General features: G+C 68.8%; 1 protein-coding gene across 2 annotated transcripts; it reads right to left on the bottom strand.

The window, feature by feature from the left end:
* Positions 1 to 7,049: 7,049 nt before the first annotated feature.
* SIK1 (salt inducible kinase 1) lies at positions 7,050 to 20,170 on the bottom strand. Of its 2 annotated transcripts, XM_062204628.1 has the most exons (14): positions 19,830 to 20,170; positions 18,446 to 18,616; positions 17,145 to 17,261; positions 15,358 to 15,421; positions 15,110 to 15,271; positions 14,494 to 14,618; positions 14,290 to 14,413; positions 12,949 to 13,172; positions 12,718 to 12,867; positions 12,252 to 12,371; positions 11,956 to 12,172; positions 8,993 to 9,262; positions 8,723 to 8,903; positions 7,050 to 8,550 (listed from the first exon to the last, which is right to left on the bottom strand). In XM_062204628.1, exons 2-14 carry the CDS (start codon positions 18,599 to 18,601, stop codon positions 8,178 to 8,180), a joined length of 2,283 nt encoding a protein of 760 aa, XP_062060612.1. In that variant the 5' UTR covers positions 18,602 to 18,616; positions 19,830 to 20,170; the 3' UTR covers positions 7,050 to 8,177. The 2 variants fall into 2 exon arrangements, with proteins under 2 accessions (XP_062060612.1, XP_062060619.1); XM_062204635.1 differs by lacking the exon at positions 19,830 to 20,170 and having other exon boundaries at positions 18,446 to 18,644.
* Between the last annotated feature and the right edge of the window lie 3,740 nt (positions 20,171 to 23,910).

Raw genomic sequence — 23,910 nt, 5'->3', positions numbered from 1 at the left:
GAGGATTCCAGGCCCGTGTTGTCGCGGTGTGGACACTCCTCCCCTCCCCCGCCCCAGGGCCACCGCCGCCACCTGCCCGGAGGGGTGGACGTGGCTCTGCCCCTGTGGCCCCCTCTGCCTCCACAGCCGCTGCACCCAGCTCTGCCCCGGGGCAGCGCCATCACGCTGCTGTACCATGAGACACGGCTGTGCCCTCTGGCCGCGCCACGGCCCCTGAGTCACCGCCTCCTCTCGGCAAGCCTGTTGTGGTGGCCCTGGGGGCCCTCGCCCTGCTCTGAGTTCATGTGTGTGCGTGTGTGTGCCTGTGCATGTGCCTGGGCGGGTGTGTCTGTGTGCCTGTGCAAATGTGCATGTGTGTGCATGCGTGTGGAAACGCCCACGCCAGCAGCCCAGCTCCGGGCGAAGCCCCCAGCCTCATCCCGGGCCCTCACTCCTCAGGGGGTGCGCCTCACAGGGGCTGAACCGGGGAGCCAGGTGGGCGGGGTCTCCAAGGGCTGGGGTCCCTCCTCCCCCTTGCCTGCTCCCTGCAGGCCAAGCCCTGGGGTCTTGGGGGCCTCATCTGGGCACCGGCCTGGCCAGGAGCCTGGGGGTGGGAGGCCAGGGGTGCGGGCCGCCCGCCCGCCCCAAGGCACTGACCAAGGCTCTGGAAGGGAGCTAAGGGCGGAGGCCGCTGTCGCCTCCAGCACCCAGGCCCAGCCCCGCTCGCGGCTGCGGATTCCGCGCTTCCACCCTGTGGACAGCCACGTGAGCTCAGCTGTGAGCACCTGGGGAGGAGGAAGTGGCCCTGGGGCTGTCTGGGCGCTGCAGCAGGTGTCCACGCTGCCCCGGGGCCCCTGAGGACCAGGAGGGCCACCCCTGCCCCCACCCTGCCGCCTCTGTGCCCTGTGCACTTGTGACTTCCTGCTAGGACGCCCCCTCCCCCCGAGGTTTCATTTCCCATTCCCCCAAGTCCGAGGAACCACCTGCCCCCACCCAGGCCGGGGGCCGCTGTCCTACCCAAGTGCAAGAAGGGCAGACCGTTCAGGTCTCAGGGGCCCGGGGAGAGCGGGGCCCCTCCCACCACACTGCCCCTGCGGCGCCAGCCCCCAGGCTCCAGGCCCCCTCCTGGCAGAGTCCTCTCCTGCTCTCGGTGCCGGTCGGGTGGGGGAGGCGTGGGGGGAGCCCTACAAAGGTTTGTGTCCAAGAAAAGGCTGCCAAGACCTCAGCCGCCCCGGACCAAGGACAGGAAGCTGCCGCTGCTAAGACCCCAGCCTGCGGGTCTCCCGGCCTGCCCTCAGGCTAAGAGCCGTGACCATTTCCGGCTGCGGGGGAGGCAGCAGGGGGGCAGGGCGAGGGCCCCCAGGAAGCGGGGTGTCTGCTTGCAGACTTCTGTTTTGGGGCACTGTGGGGTTCTTGTCTTCATGCAAGAAAGAATCCAGGCGTGAGACAGAGCGGAGTGATGAGGCTTTATTGGGGACGGGCACCGGTCAGGACGCAAGGGACAGAGAGCGAGCGCCCAGTCGCTGGGACTGGGGAAGCGAGGTCACGTGGCTGAGTGGAGCGAACACGGGGCGGTCAGCAGAGAGCAGAGGGCCGAGCGCCGTCCGGTGGGACTCCCTGGGTTTTTAAGGGCGTCTGTTTACCCCCTCCCCCTCTCCTCTAGGACAAAGGGTGGGGAGTCCTGGCTGAGGGTTTGTTGGGTGAAAATTAGCAAATTCCTCCCCAGATTCACTGGCTCCAGGCAGAGCAGGGGGCTCCCCTAGGGCGTCTGGGAAGGCTTTAGTGCCCCACGTCCTCAGGTCAGGTAGCCCCTTTGGTCCTGAGGAGAGAGAATTCTGGGAGCTTTCCCCGGGGGCAGGGCTGGGACCCCCTGGGAGGTCACCAGGGCCTGGGCAGGACTTTGGAGTGGGGGACGCTGGGCTTCTGGGGCTTCCGTAGCAGGTGCTGGTCCAGCCGGTCTCACACACACACAGGCTCAATCCTGACCTCACCCTCCGCCGAGGCTGCAGGTTCTCCCTCTGCCCAGGATCCAGAGCGTGGTCAGCGGGAGCTCAGTGCCGGTCGAGTCCCGGTTGCTCCTCTTCCTGTCCAGCTCTCTGCTGTGGCCTGGGAAAGCAGTAGAAGATGGCCCAAGTCCTTGGGCCCCTGTATCCATGTGGGAGACCTGGAAGAAGCTCCTGGCTCCTGGCTTCAGATCAGTGCAGCTCCGGCCATTGCAGCCGTCTGGGGAGTGAACCCGCGAATGGAAGACCTCTCTCTCTCTCTCTCAAATAAATAAAATCTTAAAAAAAAAAAAAAAAGATTGAATCTGGAACCCGAAACCTCCCATGAGAAGCTGCAGCCCCAGTGCCTCCACCCCTCAGACGTCACAGCAGGAACGAGACGACTCGACACACGCAGCCAGTACGATGTGTAGACACGAAGCGGATTCTAAACATTTCTGTGGGAAAGAGAAAGAACCTGCAGGCGCAAAGAGGACAAAAGCAGAGCTGTGCGACGGATCCAGGGAGACGGACGCCGTCCTGACAGAGGTGACCGTGACGGCGTGCCCGGGCTGCAGAGCGCGCCCTCCCGTGGGCCCCCGGCTTCTTCCAGACCAAGCCCGCGGGGGCTTTCCATAGGTGTTGCTGGAGCAACTGGAAACTCACAGAGAAAAAATAGCCCCCGGCTGCTGCCCCCCGGCGCAGGTGGACACAGGCAGGGCAGCAGGATGGCCGCCCGCAGCCGAGAGCCCAGGGCCTCGGGGTAGCAGGAGCTCTGTCCACGGCAGGAGAGACACAGGCTCTCTGTCTTCTTTCCATGATGTATTTATTTGTTTGTAAGACAGAGTTAGAGAGAGAGGGAGAGAGAGACAGAGAGAGGAAGAGACAGAGAGAGGCAGAGGCAGAGAGAGAGAGAGGTCTTCCATCTGCTGGTTCACTCCCCAGATGGCCACAATGAACTGAGCTGCGCTGCTCAGGAGCCAGGAGCTTCTTCCAGGTCTCCCACGTGAGTGCAGGGACCCAAGGACTTGGGCCATCTTCTGCTGCTTTCCCAGGCCACAGCAGAGAGCTGGACTGGAAGTGGAGCAGTGGGGACTCGAACCGGCGCCCATGTGGGATGCCAGCACAGCAGGCAGCAGCTTTACCCGCTATGCCACAGCACCGGCCCCGGAAGGCAAATGGTGCATTGACTTCCTAACAACCAGCACCTTGCGGTCTTCACTCTTCACACGGAAGGCCACAGGTCTGAGAGGAGTGTTCTGTGTGTGCACACAGACACGCGTGTGAACATATGCACATGCATGGACTCGTATGCGCAAAACAGGAAGAAATCCTACAACTCGGGAATAAGAATGCAAGCAGATCCTTCATGTAAAGTTGGGAGCAGAATGGCTGCTGGCCCATTAACAAATGGCAAAGTCACAACGCCCTTAGGAAAGTGCCAAACAGGGTCTCGGTAAGAGACCACCCAGGCCAGCCACCGCCTGCAGTGCCGGCATCCCACCCGGGAACCGGTTCAAGTCCCAGCTGCTCCATTTCCAATCCAGCTCTCTGCTATGGCCTGGGAAAGCAGTAGAAGATGGCCCAAGTCCTTGGGCCCCTGCACCCGCGTGGGAGACCAGGAAGAAGCTCCTGGCTCCTGGCTTCAGCCAGGCCCAGCCCTGGCCACTGCGGTCATTTAGGGAGCGAACCAGCAGATCTCTCTCTCTGCCTAGCAAGTAAATAAATACATCTTTAAAAAAGGTGCCACTAAAACCACTGGAACATGGTGCAGCTCAGTCCACAGCAGCTAAGACCCGGAATCTACCCAGATGTCGTCAACTGCAGACACAGGAGTCATGGGAGCCGCACACCATGGGATCCACACCATGGTGGAAAGGAAAAGTGAAACTGTCATTTGCAACAAAATGGATGCACCCGGAAAGCTTCCCCCTTAGTGAGTCACGCCGGTCCCCAGCACGCAGAGACCTGCGTGGCCCGGGTCTGGGTAACCGGGGAGCAGCCGGAAGCCCACCCGCGGCGCTGGACCTGGCTGTGTCCGCACTGCCCTACTGAGCGCAGGGTCACTCACGGCGCGCAGTTAACTGAAAACTGACCCTCGTATGAACCAGGGATGGGGGGGGCAGGATCCCTCCTCCCTACCTGCATTTATGACCTGCACGACGTTTGTATGCCTCAAATAAAAGGCTTCTAGGTTTAAAAAACAAAACAGAACAGAACGTGTGCCATTTAAGACGTGCGAGCCAGGTGCTGGCGAGGGCGTGGGGCAGCCGGGAGCCCAGGCCTGGGCGGGGTGGCCGAGCTGCTGCGGCTAGCTTCTCACCACCGCTGCACACGAGCTGGCCGCCCCCCCGACCCGCGCTGGCCAAGAGGACTGAAGCCTGTCCACGCCGAGGCACGCACACACGATCTCAGCCCCGTCCATGCCAAAGCGTGCATACACACATGTTCTGGGCAACAGTCCACACCAAAACATGCATGCACACATTCCTGGCCCCATCCACTCTTAGATGCACACACACACACGCACCCACACGCATATTCCCAGCCCCCATCCACGCCGAGACGTGTGTACACATACACACATGTGCACACACACATGTTCCCAGTCCCCGTCCACACTGAGACCCGCACACCCACATGCACACGCACACACACACAATGTTCCCGGCAGCCAGGTGTTACCCCCCAGTGTGCCACGGGTAGACCAGGAGTAACACAGGGACCATGGACACGGCATGGAAGACGCGTGATGGCAGCTCCCGGGAGGGGCCAGCCCACACTCTCACCCCCAACAATCTCCTCCCGGCCCCCCAGCCCCTGCACAGCCCAGCTCGGCCCCAGTGTGGGCGGCACCGGCAGAGCTCAGCTTAAGAAACGTCCACCCGAGCAGCGGGCCTGGCTCACCCTGGCTGGGACCGGTCAGGAGGAAAACCGAGAGGCCGGCACTTTGTCCCCACCCCTGCTGTCAGCTCCTCTCACATCATCACATCAGACACAGCACCCACCCCTCCGCCAGCCCCCCGGCCACGCCCTCGCTCCTCACCCTGCACACACACATACCCATGCCTGGACACCAGAAAAGCTTTAAAAATACTTATTTATTTGAAAGGGAGAGTGATAGAGAGAGAGAAAGAGAGAGAGAGGTCTTCCACCCACTGGCTCACTCCCCAGATGGCTGCAATGGCCAGGGCTGGGCCAGGATGAAGCCAGGAGCCAGGAGCCTCCTCCAGGTCTCCCACATGGGTGCAGGGGCCCAAGCACTTGAACCCATCTTCTGCTGCTTTCCCGGGCCATGAGCAGAGAGCCGGATCGGAAGCGGAGCAGCCAGGACACACTTGGTGCGCAGGCAGAGGCCGTATCTGCTGCACCACAGTGCCAGCCCCAAGACTTCTAAACGACAGGACGGAAGGACCGGTCTGGGCCGGCCGGGGCTGCAGGAGGCTCCCAGCACTCACTGGCAACTCCAGGGAAGGGGGTAGGCACTCTCGCCGCCGTGGGCATCCTGCCCCCTCTCGCTGCCAGGGCCCCTCGGGGACAGGGCTCACTGCTGCCAGTACTCCGGTGCCGGGTGCGGCTGGCAGAGCAGAATAGAGGCACAGGTGGTCACGTCATCACCTGCTGCCTTGGGACAGGGAAGCTGCAGACCCAGGCATGGGGCCGTAACGGCCTGCGGGCGCCGGGCCCCTGTGCAGCTCCGTCTTGCCCTGGCCGTGACACACGCGGTCCCAGCTCCGGGCGCCTGGCTCAGAGGTGGGTTCGTGCTGGCGGGCCGTGCCAGCGCCAAGCCCAGCAGGAGCGAACTCTTCCTCCACCAAGTCCTGCAGGAGGCGAGCCCCGGCACACGCTGAGGTGCGAGCAGATGGGCTAACGCAGGGCGGGCTCCCGAGCGTCCTGGGACGCGGAGGCCCTGCGCTGTATCACCGTGCCATGGCCCGGGTTCCACGAGAACCAAGCAAGCGAGCAAAACCTGAGGCAGCCACGGGGTGAGCGTGGCGAGGAGCCACCTCGCTGGGACTGCCCGGCGCCCAGTGCTGAGGAGCAGGACGCGGCCGGAGGAGCGGGCACGGCTCCAGCTCGGCTCCCCCTGGTTTCCAAGTCCCAGTGTTCCCAAGCGATGCCACCGAGGCCCCCGGGAGCCTGCAGAGCGTCCCCAGCCCGGGCCCCACGCTCCTTCGCCCCACAGCCTCCCCCTGAGCTAACTCGGGGTGCTCTGTGTCAGGGCGGCAGGTAGATGGGCCCCAGGGCCTCTCCCCGGGGGAGCTGGCAGCACACACACCGTCCCAGGATGAGCGGGTCTGAGTCTCCCACCGGGGCGCTGAGCTTGGATGCTGCTGCGCATCCCGCCCTGCGCCCCAGGAACACGGCCGGCCTGGCCCGTGACTGGCGCCTTTCCCCAGGGTCCCCGGGGCCTCAGGCACAGGATCTCCTCTGCCCCAAGGCTGAACCTGGGGCCTCCCCAAGGCATTCACCTGGTAACGGCCGCCGCCATCGCACCCGACTCCTTTTCCAGCTGCTGGGAGCGTGCGGCCACGACAGCGCCCTGGACCCTGCCTCCCCTGCCTCCGTCCCCTCTGCAGCAGTGTGGGCACCCCGGGGGCGAGGGGAGCTGGGGAATGCCGGCCAGGCGTCGCTGGAGGTGGGGAGGCTGGCAGAGGCCAGAGAAGCCTGAGATCCCTCCAGAGCTGCGGTCGATGTATTTGTTTACAGTTAGAGAGGTCGTCCATCCTCAGGTTCACTCCCCAGATGGCCGCAACAGCCGGGGCTGGGCCAGGCTGAAGCCAGGAGCCGGGAGCTTCTCTCGGGTCTCCCACGTGGGTGCAGGGGCCAAGCACCTGGGCCATCTGCCACTGCTGTCCCAGGCCACAGCAGGGAGCTGCACCGGTGCCCAGGATGGCAGTGGCTCAAACCGACTGCGCCACAGCGCGGGCCCCCAAAGCCAGGACTCAGGGAACATTCCGGATTGTGGAGGACAAGGGGCAGCCGGGCCTGGGGCCTGCCCTACAGCACACCTGCGCCACAGCTCCCGGGAAAGGCACACAGCAGCAGCCAGCGACGACCAAGGCACACGGTCAAGGTTTCCCCAAATATTTTATTTAAATATTAAATTATAAAAGAAAACAACTAACCGTTTGGCATACGTTTCTCATGTAACATAAGAAATAAAATAACTCCGTTACGGTTAAAAAACAGAACAACTATGTACAACTCCACCGGGTCATGTAGTGTTTTTAAATAGGCTTGGGCGGCACAGCGCAGGCGCCGGCCCCGCGAGCGGACGCCGGGGTCCGCGCCTCTCAGGACGGAAGTAAAGTGCTTGGCCGGGCGGAGGCTCCGGACAGATGAAGGCAAAGGGCCGCTTGGCCCCGGGGTGGAGCCCACTCTCCGCTCCAGAAACCTGGGGGTCCCTGCAGGGCCCGGCGGTGCCCTCAGCCCAGGAAGCAGCAGCAGCAGCAGCAGGTGGGGGCGGCAGGGGCACGGGCCGGGGACACCGCCCACCCGCGCGCCCACCCTGCACTCAATCTTTGGCTATTCTGAGCAGGGACCCAGGGCCCGTCTTCACGACCTGCGCCCGAACTGCGGGTGGGGAGTGGACAGAAGGCACCTGGGCAGGGGGCGAGCAGCAGGCCCCTGGTCTGGCCCTGGAGGCCATGACCGAGTGCCCCCGATCCTCAACGTGCGTAGCGAAAACTAAAACCAAGCAGTGTCTGCCCCCTCCTCGTGTGCCCAGGCGGCACCTGCTCCCAGCGACAGCCCCCCCAAGCCCTCTCCCCGGCCCCGAGTATTGCACAACCCCCCGCCCCGCCCGGCTCCTTGGAGGCGGGGACCCCCAGGCCCCGAGCACCCCTGGCGCGCAGGTCCGCTCTGCCACCACCACGGAGACACGAGTTCACAGTTTTCAGGAAAGCGTAAAGGTTCCAGAGGTGGAGACGCGGCGCCCTCGCCTCCTCTGGGGGCGGCGACCCCAGGCCCGGCCCTGGACCCCCGCTCCGGGCCGGCCGCCTGCCCCGCCATCATTATTTTTCTTCAGAAAAGTTCTAGTCCCTACTCATCGTTGAGGTCACTCAGTGCAAGGAAAAAACAAAGCCAACACAGCTAACGTATTGCTTGGTTTGCTTCTAGAAAGTTCTTGGCTTCGAGTCCAAAAACACGTTCACATACTCAAATTATTGCTTGGAAGTCGGTGGGCCATGCGGGGCGCAGGCGGGCCGACCCTCACTGCACCAGGACGCATGTGCCCAGCGGCCCGGAGGTCAGGTCCTCCATATCGCAGTCCCCCTGCGGCAGCCCCAGGGGCTCACACGCAGGCGCCAGCCGGGCGAGGAGCGGCGGGCGCACGGCGGGGAGGGTGCTCGGGCCGGCGCCGATGCGCAGGTGCACATCCAGGAGCTGCGCGGCGGACGCCACTGGGGACACGGCCGGCAGCAGGTGGCTGGGCAGCAGCGGGAGCCCAGACAGCAGCAGGCCGTCCGTGGGGGTGAGCACGTAGGGGGCCGGGGCCAGCGCACAGGGGGCCAGCTGGGGGGCCTGCTGGGGGGCCTGCTGGCCGATGGGCGGGGCCACCGGGTGGTGCTGTAACTGGAGCAGCCTGTGGAGACACAGGGAGGGGCCGGGTCACACCCCACCCCCCCACCATGTGCAGAGGCCCCGCCCAGCCTCACGCAGCTCCTGCACCTGCTCCTGGCTTCCATGCTCCCCCTGCCCACCCCCACAGCCACACAGGCCCACCCCCCTCCTCATGCAAGAGGGGCGGGGCCTACCTCTGCTGGTGCAGCACCTCCCCCAGCAGGCCCCTGCCCTCCGGCAGGCCTGGGCTCTGGGCAGGGGTGCGGCCGGCCGAGGCCGGGCACACCTGGCGCGCCAGCCCCTTGATCTTGTTCAGCCCCAGGAAGCCCTTGGCCCTGGCGCTCTTCCGCAGCTGCTGCCGGAACGCCTTCAGCCCTGCGGAGACAGAGGGGGTCGGCGGCCGGCTCCCCCCCAGGACGCAGGGCTCACCGGGGAGCGTGGCACAGGCACGCAAGGGCCCTCACCTTGAGTCAGCGAGGTGTCCGACGCCCTCCGGCCCTCCTGGAAGCTGACGGGGAGCAGCATGGCCCCTCCCGGGCCCCCCTGAGCCTGCAGCATGGGCGTGGCCGACTGTGCCCCCAGGAACCGTGAGTCCAGCCTGAGCGGCGAGCAGGTGCCCGGCAGCCCCGGGGCAGCCACGCTGCCGCCCAGCGCCGCGAGGCCCTCCTGCAGGCAGCTGTCGGAACTGGCGCCCTCACAGGGGCTGGCTGCGGCGGAGGGTGAGACCACGATGCCTGGGGAGGAGACGTGGATCGCTGGGGGTCACGCTCAGGCCACAGCAGGTGGACAGGCCACAGGGCAGCCCCAACCCTGCCTTCACCCTCCCAGAGAACCTCACAGCAAGTCACGGGGCGTGCACACAGGCCAGGCCACGGGCGACCCTGGGGCACAGGGGCACGCACACGGGCCAGGCCACGGGCAACCCTGGGTCACAAGGGGCGCGCACACGGGCCAGGCCACGGGCAACCCTGGGTCACAAGGGGCGTGCACACAGGCCAGGCCACGGGCGACCCTGGGGCACAGGGGCACGCACACGGGCCAGGCCACGGGCAACCCTGGGTCACAAGGGGCGCGCACACGGGCCAGGCCACGGGCAACCCTGGGGCACAGGGGCGCGCACACGGGCCAGGCCACGGGCAACTCTGGGTCACAAGGGGCGCGCACACGGGCCAGGCCACGGGCAACCCTGGGTCACAAGGGGCACGCACACGGGCCAGGCCACGGGCAACCCTGGGTCACAGGGGCGCGCACACGGGCCAGGCCACGGGCAACTCTGAGTCACAAGGGGCGCGCACACGGGCCAGGCCACGGGCAACCCTGGGTCACAAGGGGCACGCACACGGGCCAGGCCACGGGCAACCCTGGGTCACAAGGGGTGTGCACACGGGCCAGGCCACGGACGACCCTGGGTCACAAGGGGCACGCACACGGGCCAGGCCACGGACGACCCTGGGTCACAAGGGGCACGCACACGGGCCAGGCCACGGACGACCCTGGGTCACAAGGGGCACGCACACGGGCCAGGCCACGGACGACCCTGGGTCACAAGGGGCACGCACACGGGCCAGGCCACGGGCAACCCTGGGGCACAGGGGCGCGCACACGGGCCAGGCCACGGGCAACCCTGGGTCACAAGGGGCGCGCACACGGGCCAGGCCATGGACGACCCTGGGTCACGGGGGCGTGCACACGGGCCAGGCCATGGATGACCCTGGGTCACGGGCAACCCTGGGTCACGGGGGCGTGCACACAGGAATAGACCATGGGCGACCCTGGGTCACAGGGGCATGAACACGGGCCAGGCCACGGACGACCCTGGGTCATGGGGCCGTGCACACAGGCCAGGCCGCGGGCGACCCTGGGTCATGGGGCCGTGCACACGGGCCAGGCCGCGGGCGACCCTGGGTCACAAGGGGCGTGCACACGGGCCAGGCCATGAATGACCCTGGGTCACAAGGGGCGCGCACACGGGCCAGGCCACGGGCAACCCTGGGTCACAAGGGGCGCGCACACGGGCCAGGCCATGAATGACCCTGGGTCACAAGGGGCGCGCACACGGGCCAGGCCACGGGCAACCCTGGGTCACAGGGGCACGCACACGGGCCAGGCCACGGGCAACCCTGGGTCACAAGGGGTGTGCACACGGGCCAGGCCACGGGCAACCCTGGGTCACAAGGGGCGCGCACACGGGCCAGGCCATGGATGACCCTGGGTCACAGGGGCGCGCACACGGGCCAGGCCACGGGCAACCCTGGGTCACAGGGGCACGCACACGGGCCAGGCCACGGGCAACCCTGGGTCACAAGGGGTGTGCACACGGGCCAGGCCACGGGCAACCCTGGGGCACAGGGGCGCGCACACGGGCCAGGCCACGGGCAACCCTGGGTCACAAGGGGTGTGCACACGGGCCAGGCCATGGATGACCCTGGGTCACAAGGGGCGCGCACACGGGCCAGGCCACGAGCAACCCTGGGTCACAAGGGGTGTGCACACGGGCCAGGCCATGGATGACCCTGGGTCACGGGGGTGTGCACACGGGCCAGGCCACGGATGACCCTGGGTCACAAGGGGCGCGCACACGGGCCAGGCCATGGATGACCCTGGGTCACAAGGGGCGCGCACACGGGCCAGGCCACGGGCAACCCTGGGGCACAGGGGCGCGCACACGGGCCAGGCCACGGGCAACCCTGGGTCACAAGGGGCGCGCACACGGGCCAGGCCACGGGCAACCCTGGGTCACAAGGGGCGCGCACACAGGCCAGGCCACGGACGACCCTGGGTCACGGGGGCGTGCACACGGGCCAGGCCATGGATGACCCTGGGTCACGGGCAACCCTGGGTCACGGGGGCGTGCACACAGGAATAGACCATGGGCGACCCTGGGTCACAGGGGCATGAACACGGGCCAGGCCACGGACGACCCTGGGTCATGGGGCCGTGCACACAGGCCAGGCCGCGGGCGACCCTGGGTCACGGGGCCGTGCACACGGGCCAGGCCGCGGGCGACCCTGGGTCACAAGGGGCGTGCACACGGGCCAGGCTGCGGGCGACCCTGGGTCACGGGCAACCCTGGGTCACGGGGGCGTGCAAACAGGAATAGACCATGGGCGACCCTGGGTCACGGGGCCGTGCACACGGGCCAGGCCGCGGGCGACCCTGGGTCATGGGGCCATGCACACGGGCCAGGCCATGGGCGACCCTGGGTCATGGGGCCGTGCACACGGGTCAGGCTTCGGGCGACCCTGGGGCCGAGGACCTGCCTTCTCAGTGCCCAGCACTATCAGGGTGAACCCTGGTGTAGGCTCAGCCAGAGCTGCCTGCACCACAACACCCACGCTCACTTCAGTGTGACCCGGGGTGACTCTCAGGGAAGGGGGTGGCAAGTCCCGAGACCCCTCCCAGAAGGGGCTGCCCTGGGGACACTTACAGGGTGGGGTGAGCGGGGAGAAGTGGGCGGAGACTTCGGCCAGCGTGTGCCTCCGGCCTGTGCCACTGGGCAGGGCCTCCTGGGCCTCCGGCTCCTCCTCCAAGCCGCGGCCCTGCCCGGCCTCCTCGCTGATGGCCGAGTCCAGCAGGCTGCTGGGGGACACGGGGCGGTGCTGGAACATTCCGCTGCAGCTGGCATCCACTGGGAAGAACAGGGGCTGCATGGAGAGACACAAACCAGTGACTTCCTGGGTCCCGGGGGGGCCGCCCCGAGCCCGGCCAGGGGCACTCTCGTACCTGCAGCGAGCTGTGGAGGTCGCAGTCCGGCTCGGCCGGCAGGACCGACTGCGCTGGGGCCTGCGGCTGCGGGCACAGCAAGGATGGGAAGGGGCCGACGGCAAGGACTCCCTGGGGCGCCTGGGGCCGGCACAAGGAGAGAGCCAGCATCAGGAGCGGGCTCTGGCGGCCGCAGCCAGCAGCATCCAGGGCCAAGCTGGCTCCCAGCAGGTGCGTGGGAAGCCAGGCTGGGGCTCAGACGCCATGCCCCCCAGGCCACGTGCATGTGTGTGTGTGTGTGTGTGTGAGTGCGTGGGTGCCTGCGTGCATGGGTGTGGCCCCCAGGATCTGACGGGGACACATGGGGGCCGGAGGCTCGGCCTGGGTGTCACTCCCAGGCGTGCCTGGCAAGGGATTCACAACTCCAAGGTCACCACCCAAGGAAGCCGGCCAGCACTGGGGCGCAGGTGGGGAGTCCTGCACTCACCTCAAAGCCGCCGCGGTCCGAGCTTCCGGGGCCCTGAGGCCTGCTGGGGCCGGGCCGGGCGGGGGCGGGGCCGGCGTGGTACTCCCTGAGCCGCTCGAGGAGGAGGTAGTAGATGGCAGCGAAGTGGTTGTAGCTGCTGTTCTGCAGGGACTGCGCGAGAGGCGGCGTCAGCAGGGCCCCGGGGGTGGCCAGGGGCCCCGTGGGCGGGGTGGGGGTGGGGGCCGGGCTCACCTCCACTGTCCTGTGCCTGTCGATGCCCAGGGTCTGCATGAGGCCCAGCACCTGCTCGTCGTAGTCGCCCAGGCTGCAGCCGTAGCTGTGCGCGGCCAGGGCGGCGTCGGGCCCCCGCAGCAGGTCGGGGTCGGCCTGCATCCACCGGTGCTGCCAGATCTGGGCGATGCTGATGCGCTTGGCCGGGTCCACCACCAGCATGCGGCGGATCAGCGTCTCGCAGTCTAGGGAGAGACGCCCGCTGAGCCCAGGTGCGCCCTCCCGGGCAGCCCCTTCGCTCAGCCAGCACAGGAGGGACGTTCCAGAACCTGCGCCGCCCCCCCCCCATCCCCGCGGGCTCCGACCGGCCACCCTCCAGGAGCCCAGGCCCCAGCAGAGGACATGCTGCAGCCCCGCATGCGTGTGCAGTGGCCAGGGGAGGCCTGGGCACTTGCCCGGCACAGGCATGGCTGCGTCAGCTGCCCCCCCGGTCCCCGGGCCCGGGTCCCAGACAGGCTGGTGCGTGCTCACCCCGGTCCCGGGCCGGGTCCCAGACAGGCTGGTGCGCGCTCACCCCGGTCCCGGGCCCGGGTCCCAGACAGCCTGGTGCGCGCTCACCCCGGTCCCGGGCCGGGTCCCAGACAGCCTGGTGCGCGCTCACCCCGGTCCCGGGCCCGGGTCCCAGACAGCCTGGTGCGCGCTCACCCCGGTCCCGGGCCCGGGTCCCAGACAGCCTGGTGCGCGCTCACCCCGGTCCCGGGCCCGGGTCCCAGACAGCCTGGTGCGCGCTCACCCCGGTCCCGGGCCCGGGTCCCAGACAGCCTGGTGCGCGCTCACCCCGGTCCCGGGCCCGGGTCCCAGACAGGCTGGTGCGCGCTCACCCCGGTCCCGGGCCCGGGTCCCAGACAGCCTGGTGCGCGCTCACCCCGGTCCCGGGCCCGGGTCCCGGACAGCCTGGTGCGCGCTCACCCCGGTCCCGGGCCGGGTCCCAGACAGCCTGGTGCGCGCTCACCCCCGGTCCCGGGCCGGGTCCCAGACAGCCTGGTGCGCGCTCACCCCGGTCCCGGGCCCGGGTCCCAGACAGCCTGGTGCGCGCTCACCCCGGTCCCGGGCCCGGGTCCCAGACAGCCTGGTGCGCGCTCACCCCGGTCCCGGGCCCGGGTCCCAGACAGCCTGGTGCGCGCTCACCCCGGTCCCGGGCCCGGGTCCCAGACAGGCTGGTGCGCGCTCACCCCGGTCCCGGGCCCGGGTCCCAGACAGGCTGGTGCGCGCTCACCCCGGTCCCGGGCCCGGGTCCCAGACAGGCTGGTGCGCGCTCACCCCGGGCCCGGGTCCCAGACAGCCTTGTGTGTGCTCACCCACCTCGCGACATGAAGAAGGGGATGCGGAAGCGGCCCTCCAGCACCCGCTGGCGCAGGCTCGGCAGGGTGGGGCCGTCGAAGGGCAGCGAGCCGCACACCAGCACGTAGAGCACCACGCCCAGGCTCTGCAGGGAGCACACGGCCCGGTCAGCGCCTGCCCTCCCGACATGGCCGGGGGCACGGGCTCTGCAGTGCGGGCTCCTACCCAGATGTCCAGCTGGGGGCCTTCATACTCCTTGCCCTCAAAGACCTCTGGGGCTGCGTACGGGGGGCTCCCACACCACGTGGACAGAGGCTCCCCGGGGTTGTAGAAATTTCCAAATCCGAAATCTGGAAGGCAAGGACGCGGACAAATGAAGTTATGGTGGAGTGCAAGAGCTGTGGCTCCTGGCTCCCGGCTCCCAGCGCCATGGGGCTCCCTGCTCCCGGCTCCCAACGCCACAGGGCTCCCGGCTCCCAGCACCATGAGGCTCCCGGCTCCCGGCTCCCAGTGCTATGGGGCTCCCAGCGCCACGGGGCTCCCTGCTCCTGGCTCCCAGCGCCATGGGGCTCCCAGCTCCCGGCTCCCAGCGCCATGGGGCTCCCTGCTCCCAGCGCCATGGGGCTCCCAGCTCCCGGCTCCCAGCACGCGGCTCCCAGCGCCATGGGGCTCCCAGCTCCCGGCTCCCAGCGCCATGGGGCTCCCTGCTCCTGGCTCCCGGCTCCCAGCACCATGGGGCTCCCAGCACGCAGCTCCCAGTGCCACGGGGCTCCCGGCTCCCCACCCCCAGCTCCCAGCTGCCGCTCCCACTCCCGCTCCCGCGCCCCGGCGGGCCTCCTGCCTGCCAGCTTGATGTCCATGTTGGCGTCCAGCAGTAGGTTCTCGGTCTTGAGGTCCCGGTGCACTATGCGGCGGTTGTGGCAGTACTCCACGGCCGACAGGATCTGACAGAACTTCCTCCGCGCCTCCTTCTCGCTCAGGTGCCCATGGGAAGTCAGGTAATCTGAGGAGCGACAGCGCAGGGCTGAGCCCCCAGCCGGTCCCCACCAGAGCGCAGGCAGGAACGCCGGCCGACGGGGCGAGCCTTACCGAACATCTCCCCGTTCTTGGCAAATTCCGTGACAATGTAGAGCATGTCCTTTGTTTCCATGACCTAAAGGAACAGACCCAGCACTGAAGCCACGGCATGAATGACCATCCAGCCCGAGCAGACTTCAGCCTCCCCAGACACGTCCGGTCCTTCAGAAAGGGGAGAGAGCAAGCAGCTCCCGCAATCATGAAACCAGGGGTCCGGACTGAGGGGGGGGAGGGGCTCCCCAGGCACCTGCCACGCTCAGGGATCCCAGGCTTGCCCCCAGCGGCCTCACTGAGCCGCAGGTAAAGGACCCCACCCCTGGCCCTGCTGACGAGACACGGCCCACGAGGGCCGGACCCCAGGCTCTGCGTGGCAACTGCACATGCGTGGCACCGGCGACAGCCAGGCACTACACGCCCTGCAGGTCACGCATCGACCAAGATTCTGTGAGCTTACAAGAGACTTGAGATAGAGCCAATTAAGAGCGAGATGAAGCTCAGATCTTTGGTAGCCAAGGAGGTAAAGACCAACTCCTCACTGTATTGTCAGATACTTTGGGGGCTGGGGGGCGGAGGGAGGGAGGGAGGGAGGGAGAGAGGGAGAGGCAGGGAGGGAGCGCATTCTTATGGGAAGACTGGCTGGTGTTGAAGCACAGTGGCGCCTTCACAAGGAACTACAAGCCAGGGGCTTTCGTGTCGTAAGTCTGCTACAAGCGTTTTAAATTCCAGCAGTCCTAGAGGAATTTTAACTGCCCGCTGTGGCAGCAAGACCAAAACGACCACTGCCCGTCCCTGCCACGGTGGGAGATGGGAATTAGGAGTCCCCGCCTTTCCGCTTCTGAAACCTACAGGAGAGAACACGGCGCCCCGGTGCTGGGCCGGGGCCTGGGGAGCAGACGGACGCCCACCTGCTCCTGCTCCGGCCAGATTCCAGGCCCTCGGAGTGGCGGAGAGACCCCTGTCCAGAAGGGCCCTGTGGCACTGGCCATGCACAGCGGCCAGGGCAGCGGGCGGCACCCAGCTGGGCTGCAGCCCTCCAGCAAAGCCCACGCATAAACATCTCAGGCTGCTGGGGAGGACGTGGGGTGGGCACCTCCTCCCCCAGGCAGCTGGGGAGGGACAGAAAACAGCTGCTCCTGCTCCGGGGCGCGGAGGCCCCCCACTGTGTGCCACCTTTGTGGGGGGAGAACCCGAGACCCCAGCTCTCTGTCGGGCCACAGGGTCCCTGCAGCCCGGCGACCGTGCACACTCAGCGTCCCCAGGTCGTCCGGTCGGCTGGCAGAGAAGCACTGGACACTGGACACGGTCACTCCTCCAGGGGAGGCACCAACGGCATCACGTCACTGCCCTGATGAAGCCGGTACTCAGCTCCCAGAGGCAACTCACTCCACTCAACCCCAGAGCGCCAGAGCCCGCAGCCGCCCGGGGAGCCCGCCCTTGTGGCCTGAGTGACGAGCGCCCTGCCTGGAAGTCTCCGGCTTCGTGTGCAGACAGAGGCGTCCTTTTTACCAAACACTGACCTGACCCAGGCTGCCAATACACCTGCAACAAGGTAGCAGGCTAGCTCCCCAACCAGGCAGCAGGCTAGCTCCCCAACCAGGCGGCAGGCTAACTCCCCAACCGGTAGCAGGTTAACAATTGCAACCAGGCGGCAGGCTAACTCTCCAAGCAGGCGGCAGGCTAACTCCCCAACCGGCGGCAGGAACTGCCCTCTAGCTGGAAGTCTGTTTCCCTGCAGGAGTAAGAACGCCAGCCCCTTCCCGCACGGCTCCCGCGTGGCTCCGTACCGCACGCCCGCTCACCTGGTACAGCTTGATGATGTGCGGGTGGTCCAGCAGCTTCATGAGCTGCACCTCCCGGTAGATTTTCTCCAGGTTGCTGGAATCCAGCCGTGTCTTATCGATAATTTTTATTGCAACCTACAGATCACAAAGACAAAGGGGCTATTGCTTTAAAAAAAAAACAACAACAAGCCTCCCTAAACAATCTACGGGTTCCAGTTTTTCCCAAGTTAATTCCCTCAAGTGCTTTGTGTCCTCAAAGGGTCACAAAAAGTTGGGGTGGCAGGAAAGCACCCACAGAAATTGCTGAGAGCGAGCGGGGCTGCGGCGCCCCCAGCCACACACACACACACACACACACACACCCGGGGTTGGAGTCCGCCTGCAGAGCCCCAGCGACACACACCCTACTCCGGGGCCGGGGTCCGCCTCGGCGCCCCAGCCACACACACACCTGGGCCCAGGTCCACCGCGGCGCCCCGGCCACACACACCCCCTCCCCGGGGTCGGGATCTGCCCCTGGCGCCCCGGCCACACACACACACACATACACACACACACACACACGGGCCCGGGTCCACCGCGGCGCCCCGGCCACACACACCCCCTCCCCGGGGTCGGGATCTGCCCCTGGCGCCCCCAGCCACACACCCCCTCCCCGGGCCCGGGTCCACCCACGGCGCCCCGGCCACACACCCCCTCCCCGGGCCCGGGTCCACCCGCGGCGCCCCGGCCACACACCCCCTCCCCGGGGTCGGGATCTGCCCCTGGCGCCCCGGCCACACACACACACACACACACACACACACACACCCGGGGTTGGAGTCCGCCTGCAGAGCCCCAGCGACACACACCCTACTCCGGGGCCGGGGTCCGCCTCGGCGCCCCAGCCACACACACACCCGGGCCCAGGTCCACCGCGGCGCCCCGGCCACACACACCCCCTCCCCGGGGTCGGGATCTGCCCCTGGCGCCCCGGCCACACACACACACACACACACACACACGGGCCCGGGTCCGCCGCGGCGCCCCGGCCACACACCCCCTCCCCGGGCCCGGGTCCACCCGCGGCGCTCCGGCCACACACCCCCTCCCCGGGCCCGGGTCCACCCGCGGCGCTCCGGCCACACACCCCCTCCCCGGGGTCGGGATCTGCCCCTGGCGCCCCGGCCACACACACACACACACACACACACACACACGGGCCCGGGTCCACCCGCGGCGCCCCGGCCACACACCCCCCTCCCCCGGCCCGGGTCCGCCGCGGCGCCCCGGCCACACACCCCCCTCCCCCGGCCCGGGTCGCCGCGGCGCCCACGCACCTGCGACCTCGTCACCCGGTGCCGCGCCAGCTTCACCACCGCGAAGTTGCCTTTGCCCAGGGTCCGCTCCACGTCGTAGAAGCCCACGCGCAGGGGCTTCTGCGGGCCCTGGCCGGGGCCCGCGGGGGCCGCGCCGAACTCGGACATGATCACCATGGCTCCGTGCAGCACCTGCCGGCCGCCGAGGGCGCGCTCAGCCCGGGGCGCCCGCCCGCCGCCCGGCTCGGCTCCCTCGCGACCCCCGGCCGAGCCCCGCGGGGCGCGCGCACCCGCACCCGCGCCCCACACAAAGGGCAGCCCCGCGAGCGGCCGCCAGCCCCGCGCGCGCACCTGCGGAGCCGCGGGGACCCCTCAGGCCGCGCCGCCGCCGCCGCCCGCTCCGCCGCCCCGGCCGCCGCCGCCGCCCGGCCCGCGCCGCATGTCAGCCCGGCCCGCGCCGCCGGCCGCACGCGGCGCCCGGCCCCGCCCCGGCCCGGCCCCGCCCCCGGCCCCGCCCCCGCCGCGCCGCTGCCTCCCATTGACGTCGCTTTGACGCCAGAGCGACGCGCGGCCGAGCGCCGGGCGGGGGGCGCGGAGATCGGGCGGTTGCCAAGAGACGGGCGGCTCTGACGCGCGCGCGGCTGAGGCCGTCGCCCTGGCGACCGCGGGCGGTGACGTCAGGGGCGCCGGCGCTCCGGCCGCCCGCGCGCCCCCTGCCGGGAGCGGGGGGCACTGCGGGCGGCCGCGCCTGCCGGGACGCGTGGACGTCGCGGGTGCTCCACGCGAGGGCCCAGCAGCTGTGGGCCCGGGTCTGGTTCCGCGTCTGTGCTCGGGTGGGCCGGGGGCCGCGGGAGCCCCGCGACGCCGCGCCCACAGCCTTTGGGACGGAGCCTGGCAGTTCGGACGCTACACGCGTGGGAAACGTGGTCCAGCGTCTCCCGAGGCCGCCGGCCGTGCGTGGGCGAGGGCGCCCGGGCCGCGCAGGCAGACAGGTGCGGTCCCGGCCGGACAGGTGCTCCTCTAAGGGCCTTAGCCGGGGCCGGGGGGCACCCGGAGCCCTGCTGCGGCTGGGGGGGGGGGGGGGGGCGCACCGCCCGGAGGGGCTACGGCCCCGGGCGCGCGGCGAGGACGAAGCTGCGCTAGGCCTGGGTCAGGTGTCCCTGTGCGGGAGGGGCAGGCCCAGAACCCGCCTTGGGACACCCTATGCCCCGCGGGGGTCGTCCAGTGTTATGGCCCCGGAACAGCGTCCGTCTACGCAGGTCCATGGGCCAGGAGCAGGGGGTGTTCCGGTTCCCGGCAGGTGGCCAGCTCACGGCCGCTGGCTTCCCACTTCCGGGGCGATGCTGCTCGCCTGTCCCTGGGCCTGACCACGCTCACAAGCCCGGCCCTTACTGCTACCTCTTACCTCTGCCCCGGAGCGGAGAGCGGTGTCCAGGGAGCCGGCTGCCCCGCCCAGCCCGGGTCCAGCCAGACCCCTTCCAAGGCCTCAGGTGTGTGCAAACACGTGGCTGCCTGCGCGGACACGGTGCCGGCTCCAAGTCGACCCGCAGCCCTATGCTGGCCGGAGGTGGCCACGGGCCCACTGCCCTGCGCCTCCCCAGCTCCTGCCCTGAGTAGCCCCGAGCCCGAGGGTGAGAAGCCGGCCCTGCACAGCAAGGCAGGAGCCCAAGCAGAGGGTGGGCCTCTCCCTCCTAGCTCTGCCCGGCCCTGCCCCTGGGCCCGTGTCAGTGCCCTTGGCCCCCGCCTGGCCCCGGCCGTCCTGGGCCTGTGTCCAGTGTCCTTGGCCCCCCTGGGCCTGTGTCCAGTGTCCCTGGCCCCCGCGGCCCTGGCCCCCTGGGCCTGTGTCCAATGTCCTTGGCCCCCACCAGACCCTGGCCATCCTGGGCCTGTATCCAATGTTTTTTGCCCCCCACCAGACCCTGGCTGTCCTGAGCCCGTGTCAGTGTCCCTGGCCCCCCTGGGCCTGTGTCCACTGTCCTTAGCCCCTGCCAGGCCCTGCCCCCTGGGCCTATCAGTGTCCCTGGCCACTGCCTGTCCATGGCCGTCCTGGGTCTGTCAGTGTCCCTGGCCCCTGCCTGTCCCTGGGCTGTCCTGGGCCTGTCAGTGTCCCTGGCCCCGCCTATCCCTGGCTGTCCTAGGTCTGTCAGTGTCCCTGGCCACTGCCTGTCCCTGCCCCCTGGGTCTGTCAGTGTCCCTGGCCCCGCCTGTCCCTGGCCGTCCTGGGTCTGTCAAGTGTCCCTGGCCCCTGCCTGGCCCTGGCCGTCCTGGGTCTGTCAGTGTCCCTGGCCCCGCCTGTCCCTGCCCCCTGGGTCTGTCAGTGTCCCTGGCCCCTGCCTGGCCCTGGCCGTCCTGGGTCTGTCAGTGTCCCTGGCCCCGCCTGTCCCTGGCCGTCCTGGGTCTGTCAGTGTCCCTGGCCCCGCCTGGCCCTGGCCGTCCTGGGTCTGTCAGTGTCCCTGGCCCCGCCTGTCCCTGGCCATCCTGGTCTGTCAGTGTCCCTGGCCCCTGCCTGTCCCTGCCCCCTGGGTCTGTCAGTGTCCCTGGCCCCGCCTATCCCTGGCTGTCCTGGGTCTGTCAGTGTCCCTGGCCACTGCCTGTCCCTGCCCCCCTGGGTCTGTCAGTGTCCCTGGCCCCGCCTGTCCCTGGCCGTCCTGGGTCTGTCAGTGTCCTGGCCCCTGCCTGGCCCTGGCTTGTCCTGGGTCTGTCAGTGTCCCTGGCCCCGCCTGTCCCTGCCCCCTGGGTCTGTCAGTGTCCCTGGCCCCGCCTGGCCCTGGCCGTCATGGGTCTGTCCAGTGTCCCTGGCCCCGCCTGTCCCTGGCCATCCTGGGTCTGTCAGTGTCCCTGGCCCCTGCCTGTCCCTGCCCCCTGGGTCTGTCAGTGTCCCTGGCCCCGCCTATCCCTGGCTGTCCTGGGTCTGTCAGTGTCCCTGGCCACTGCCTGTCCCTGCCCCCTGGGTCTGTCAGTGTCCCTGGCCCCGCCTGTCCCTGGCCGTCCTGGGTCTGTCAGTGTCCTGGCCCCTGCCTGGCCCTGGCCGTCCTGGGTCTGTCAGTGTCCCTGGCCCCGCCTGTCCCTGCCCCCTGGGTCTGTCAGTGTCCCTGGCCCCTGCCTGGCCCTGCCCCTGGGTCTGTCAGTGTCCCTGGCCCCGCCTGGCCCTGGCCGTCCTGGGTCTGTCAGTGTCCCTGGCCCCGCCTGGCCCTGGCCGTCCTGGGCCTGTCAGTGTCCCTGGCCACTGCCTGTCCCTGCCCCCTGGGTCTGTCAGTGTCCCTGGCCCCGCCTGTCCCTGGCCGTCCTGGGTCTATCAGTATCCCTGGCCCCTGCCTGGCCCTGGCTGTCCTGGGTCTGTCAGTGTCCCTGGCCCCGCCTGTCCCTAGCCGTCCTGGGTCTGTCAGTGTCCCTGGCCCCCGCCTGGCCCTGGCCGTCCTGGGTCTGTCAGTGTCCCTGGCCCCGCCTGTCCCTGGCCGTCCTGGGTCTGTCAGTGTCCCTGGCCCCTGCCTGTCCCTGCCCCCTGGGTCTGTCAGTGTCCCTGGCCCCGCCTGTCCCTGGCCGTCCTGGGTCTGTCAGTGTCCCTGGCCACTGCCTGTCCCTGCCCCCTGGGTCTGTCAGTGTCCCTGGCCCCGCCTGTCCCTGGCTGTCCTGAGCCTGTCAGTGTCCCTGGCCCCGCCTGTCCCTGGCCGTCATGGGTCTGTCAGTGTCCCTGGCCCCGCCTGTCCCTGGCCGTCCTGGGTCTGTCAGTGTCTCTGGCCCCTGCCTGTCCCTGCCCCCTGGGTCTGTCAGTGTCCCTGGCCCCTGCCTGTCCCTGGCTGTCCTGAGCCTGTCAGTGTCCCTGGCCCCGCCTGTCCCTGGCCGTCATGGGTCTGTCAGTGTCCCTGGCCCTGCCTGTCCCTGGCCGTCCTGGGCCTGTCAGTGTCCTGGCCACTGCCTGTCCCTGCCCCCTGGGTCTGTCAGTGTCCCTGGCCCTGCCTGTCCCTGGCTCCTGGGTCTGTCAGTGTCCCTGACCCCTGCCTGGCCCTGGCTGTCCTGGGTCTGTCAGTGTCCCTGGCCCCGCCTGTCCCTGCCCCCTGGGTCTGTCAGTGTCCCTGGCCCCGCCTGGCCCTGGCCGTCCTGGGTCTGTCAGTGTCCCTGGCCCCTGCCTGTCCCTGGCTGTCCTGGGTCTGTCAGTGTCCCTGGCCCCGCCTGTCCCTGCCCCCTGGGTCTGTCAGTGTCCCTGGCCCCGCCTGTCCCTGCCCCCTGGGTCTGTCAGTGTCCCTGGCCCCGCCTGGCCCTGGCCGTCCTGGGTCTGTCAGTGTCCCTGGCCCCTGCCTGTCCCTGGCTGTCCTGGGTCTGTCAGTGTCCCTGGCCCCGCCTGTCCCTGGCCTACGTGGGTCTGTCAGTGTCCCTGGCACCGCCTGTCCCTGGCCGTCCTGGGTCTGTCAGTGTCCCTGGCCCCGCCTGTCCCTGCCCCCTGGGTCTGTCAGTATCCCTGGCCCCGCCTGGCCCTGGCCGTCATGGGTCTGTCAGTGTCCCTGGCCCCTGCCTGTCCCTGGCTGTCCTGGGTCTGTCAGTGTCCCTGGCCCTGCCTGTCTCTGGCCGTCCTGGGTCTGTCAGTGTCCCTGGCCCCGCCTGTCCCTAGCCGTCCTGGGTCTGTCAGTGTCCCTGGCCCCCGCCTGGTCCTGGCCGTGGCCGTCCTGGCCCATGTCAGTGCCCTTGGCCGCCGTGTATGCCCTTGGCCCCCGGAGGCTGTGTCTCCTTCGAGTCCCTGCTCCCCGTGCTCTGCACCATTGAGAGGGAGAGCACCTGCCAGAGCAGGGTGGATGAGGGTGAGCGCTTCCGGAGCGCGGGAGTGGGCTCGGGCGCAGCGTCTGTGGGGGCAGGGGGGAGGGGGAGGCAGTGTTCTCTCCCCCCGCACTTCTGACGCCCGAGCCGCGATGGCAGTGCTCCTGGAGTTGCACACGGGGGCGGGGGGACCGGGGTCCCGTTCCTCAGGAGGGGCCCCGTGAACATCACGGTCCCAGCGCTGTGGGCGCATCTGCGAGTCCTCCCAGTGAGGCCATGCTTGCAGAGCAAAGCTGGATGGCAGCCACTACACGACCAGGACCCTAGCGGCAGGGTCTCGGGACGGGCCCCCACCGTGTCACCAGGCCAGGAGAGGCCCCGCCCCTCCCGCCCCCCCCCCCCAGACCCTGGCCTTGTGTCATCTGTTTGAGCTGCAGCCGAGTGAGCTCGGGGATCAGAAAGCAAGGTGGACCCCATAGCAGCGTCCACCCCGGGGCCGCAGTCGGCTTGGCGCCCTTGTATGTGGGGGTCACAAGAGCGGAGGCCGGCTCCAGCCCTACAGCCTCGGGACCTGGCCCCGGTGTCCCTTGGGGAAGTCGGGTGCTCACGGCCAGCTGGTGAGCCAGCGCTGCGCCTGATGCCACCACCTCCTGAGACGCTCTCTGCTCCACTGTGGCCCCAGTTGCTGGGGTCCTGGGGGCCACATGTCCCTGCCTGGCCCTCACCTCCCAACAGGG

The sequence above is a fragment of the Lepus europaeus genome, chromosome 2 (genome assembly GCF_033115175.1).
Source record: "Lepus europaeus isolate LE1 chromosome 2, mLepTim1.pri, whole genome shotgun sequence".
In the NCBI taxonomy this organism is placed as follows: domain Eukaryota; kingdom Metazoa; phylum Chordata; class Mammalia; order Lagomorpha; family Leporidae; genus Lepus; species Lepus europaeus.
Note: the sequence above shows the minus strand (reverse complement) of the source record. Positions and strands in the feature narration are given on the sequence as shown.

Coding starts and splice junctions, on each gene's coding strand:
- SIK1 (XM_062204628.1), bottom strand. CDS start 18,601: ATGGTGATCATGTCCGAGTTCGGCGCGGCCCCCGCGGGCCCCGGCCAG. Junction 17,262..18,445: donor ACCGGGTGACGAGGTCGCAG/GTGCGTGGGCGC, acceptor TGTGATCTGTAG/GTTGCAATAAAAATTATCGA. Junction 8,904..8,992: donor GGACACCTCGCTGACTCAAG/GTGAGGGCCCTT, acceptor CTGTCTCCGCAG/GGCTGAAGGCGTTCCGGCAG.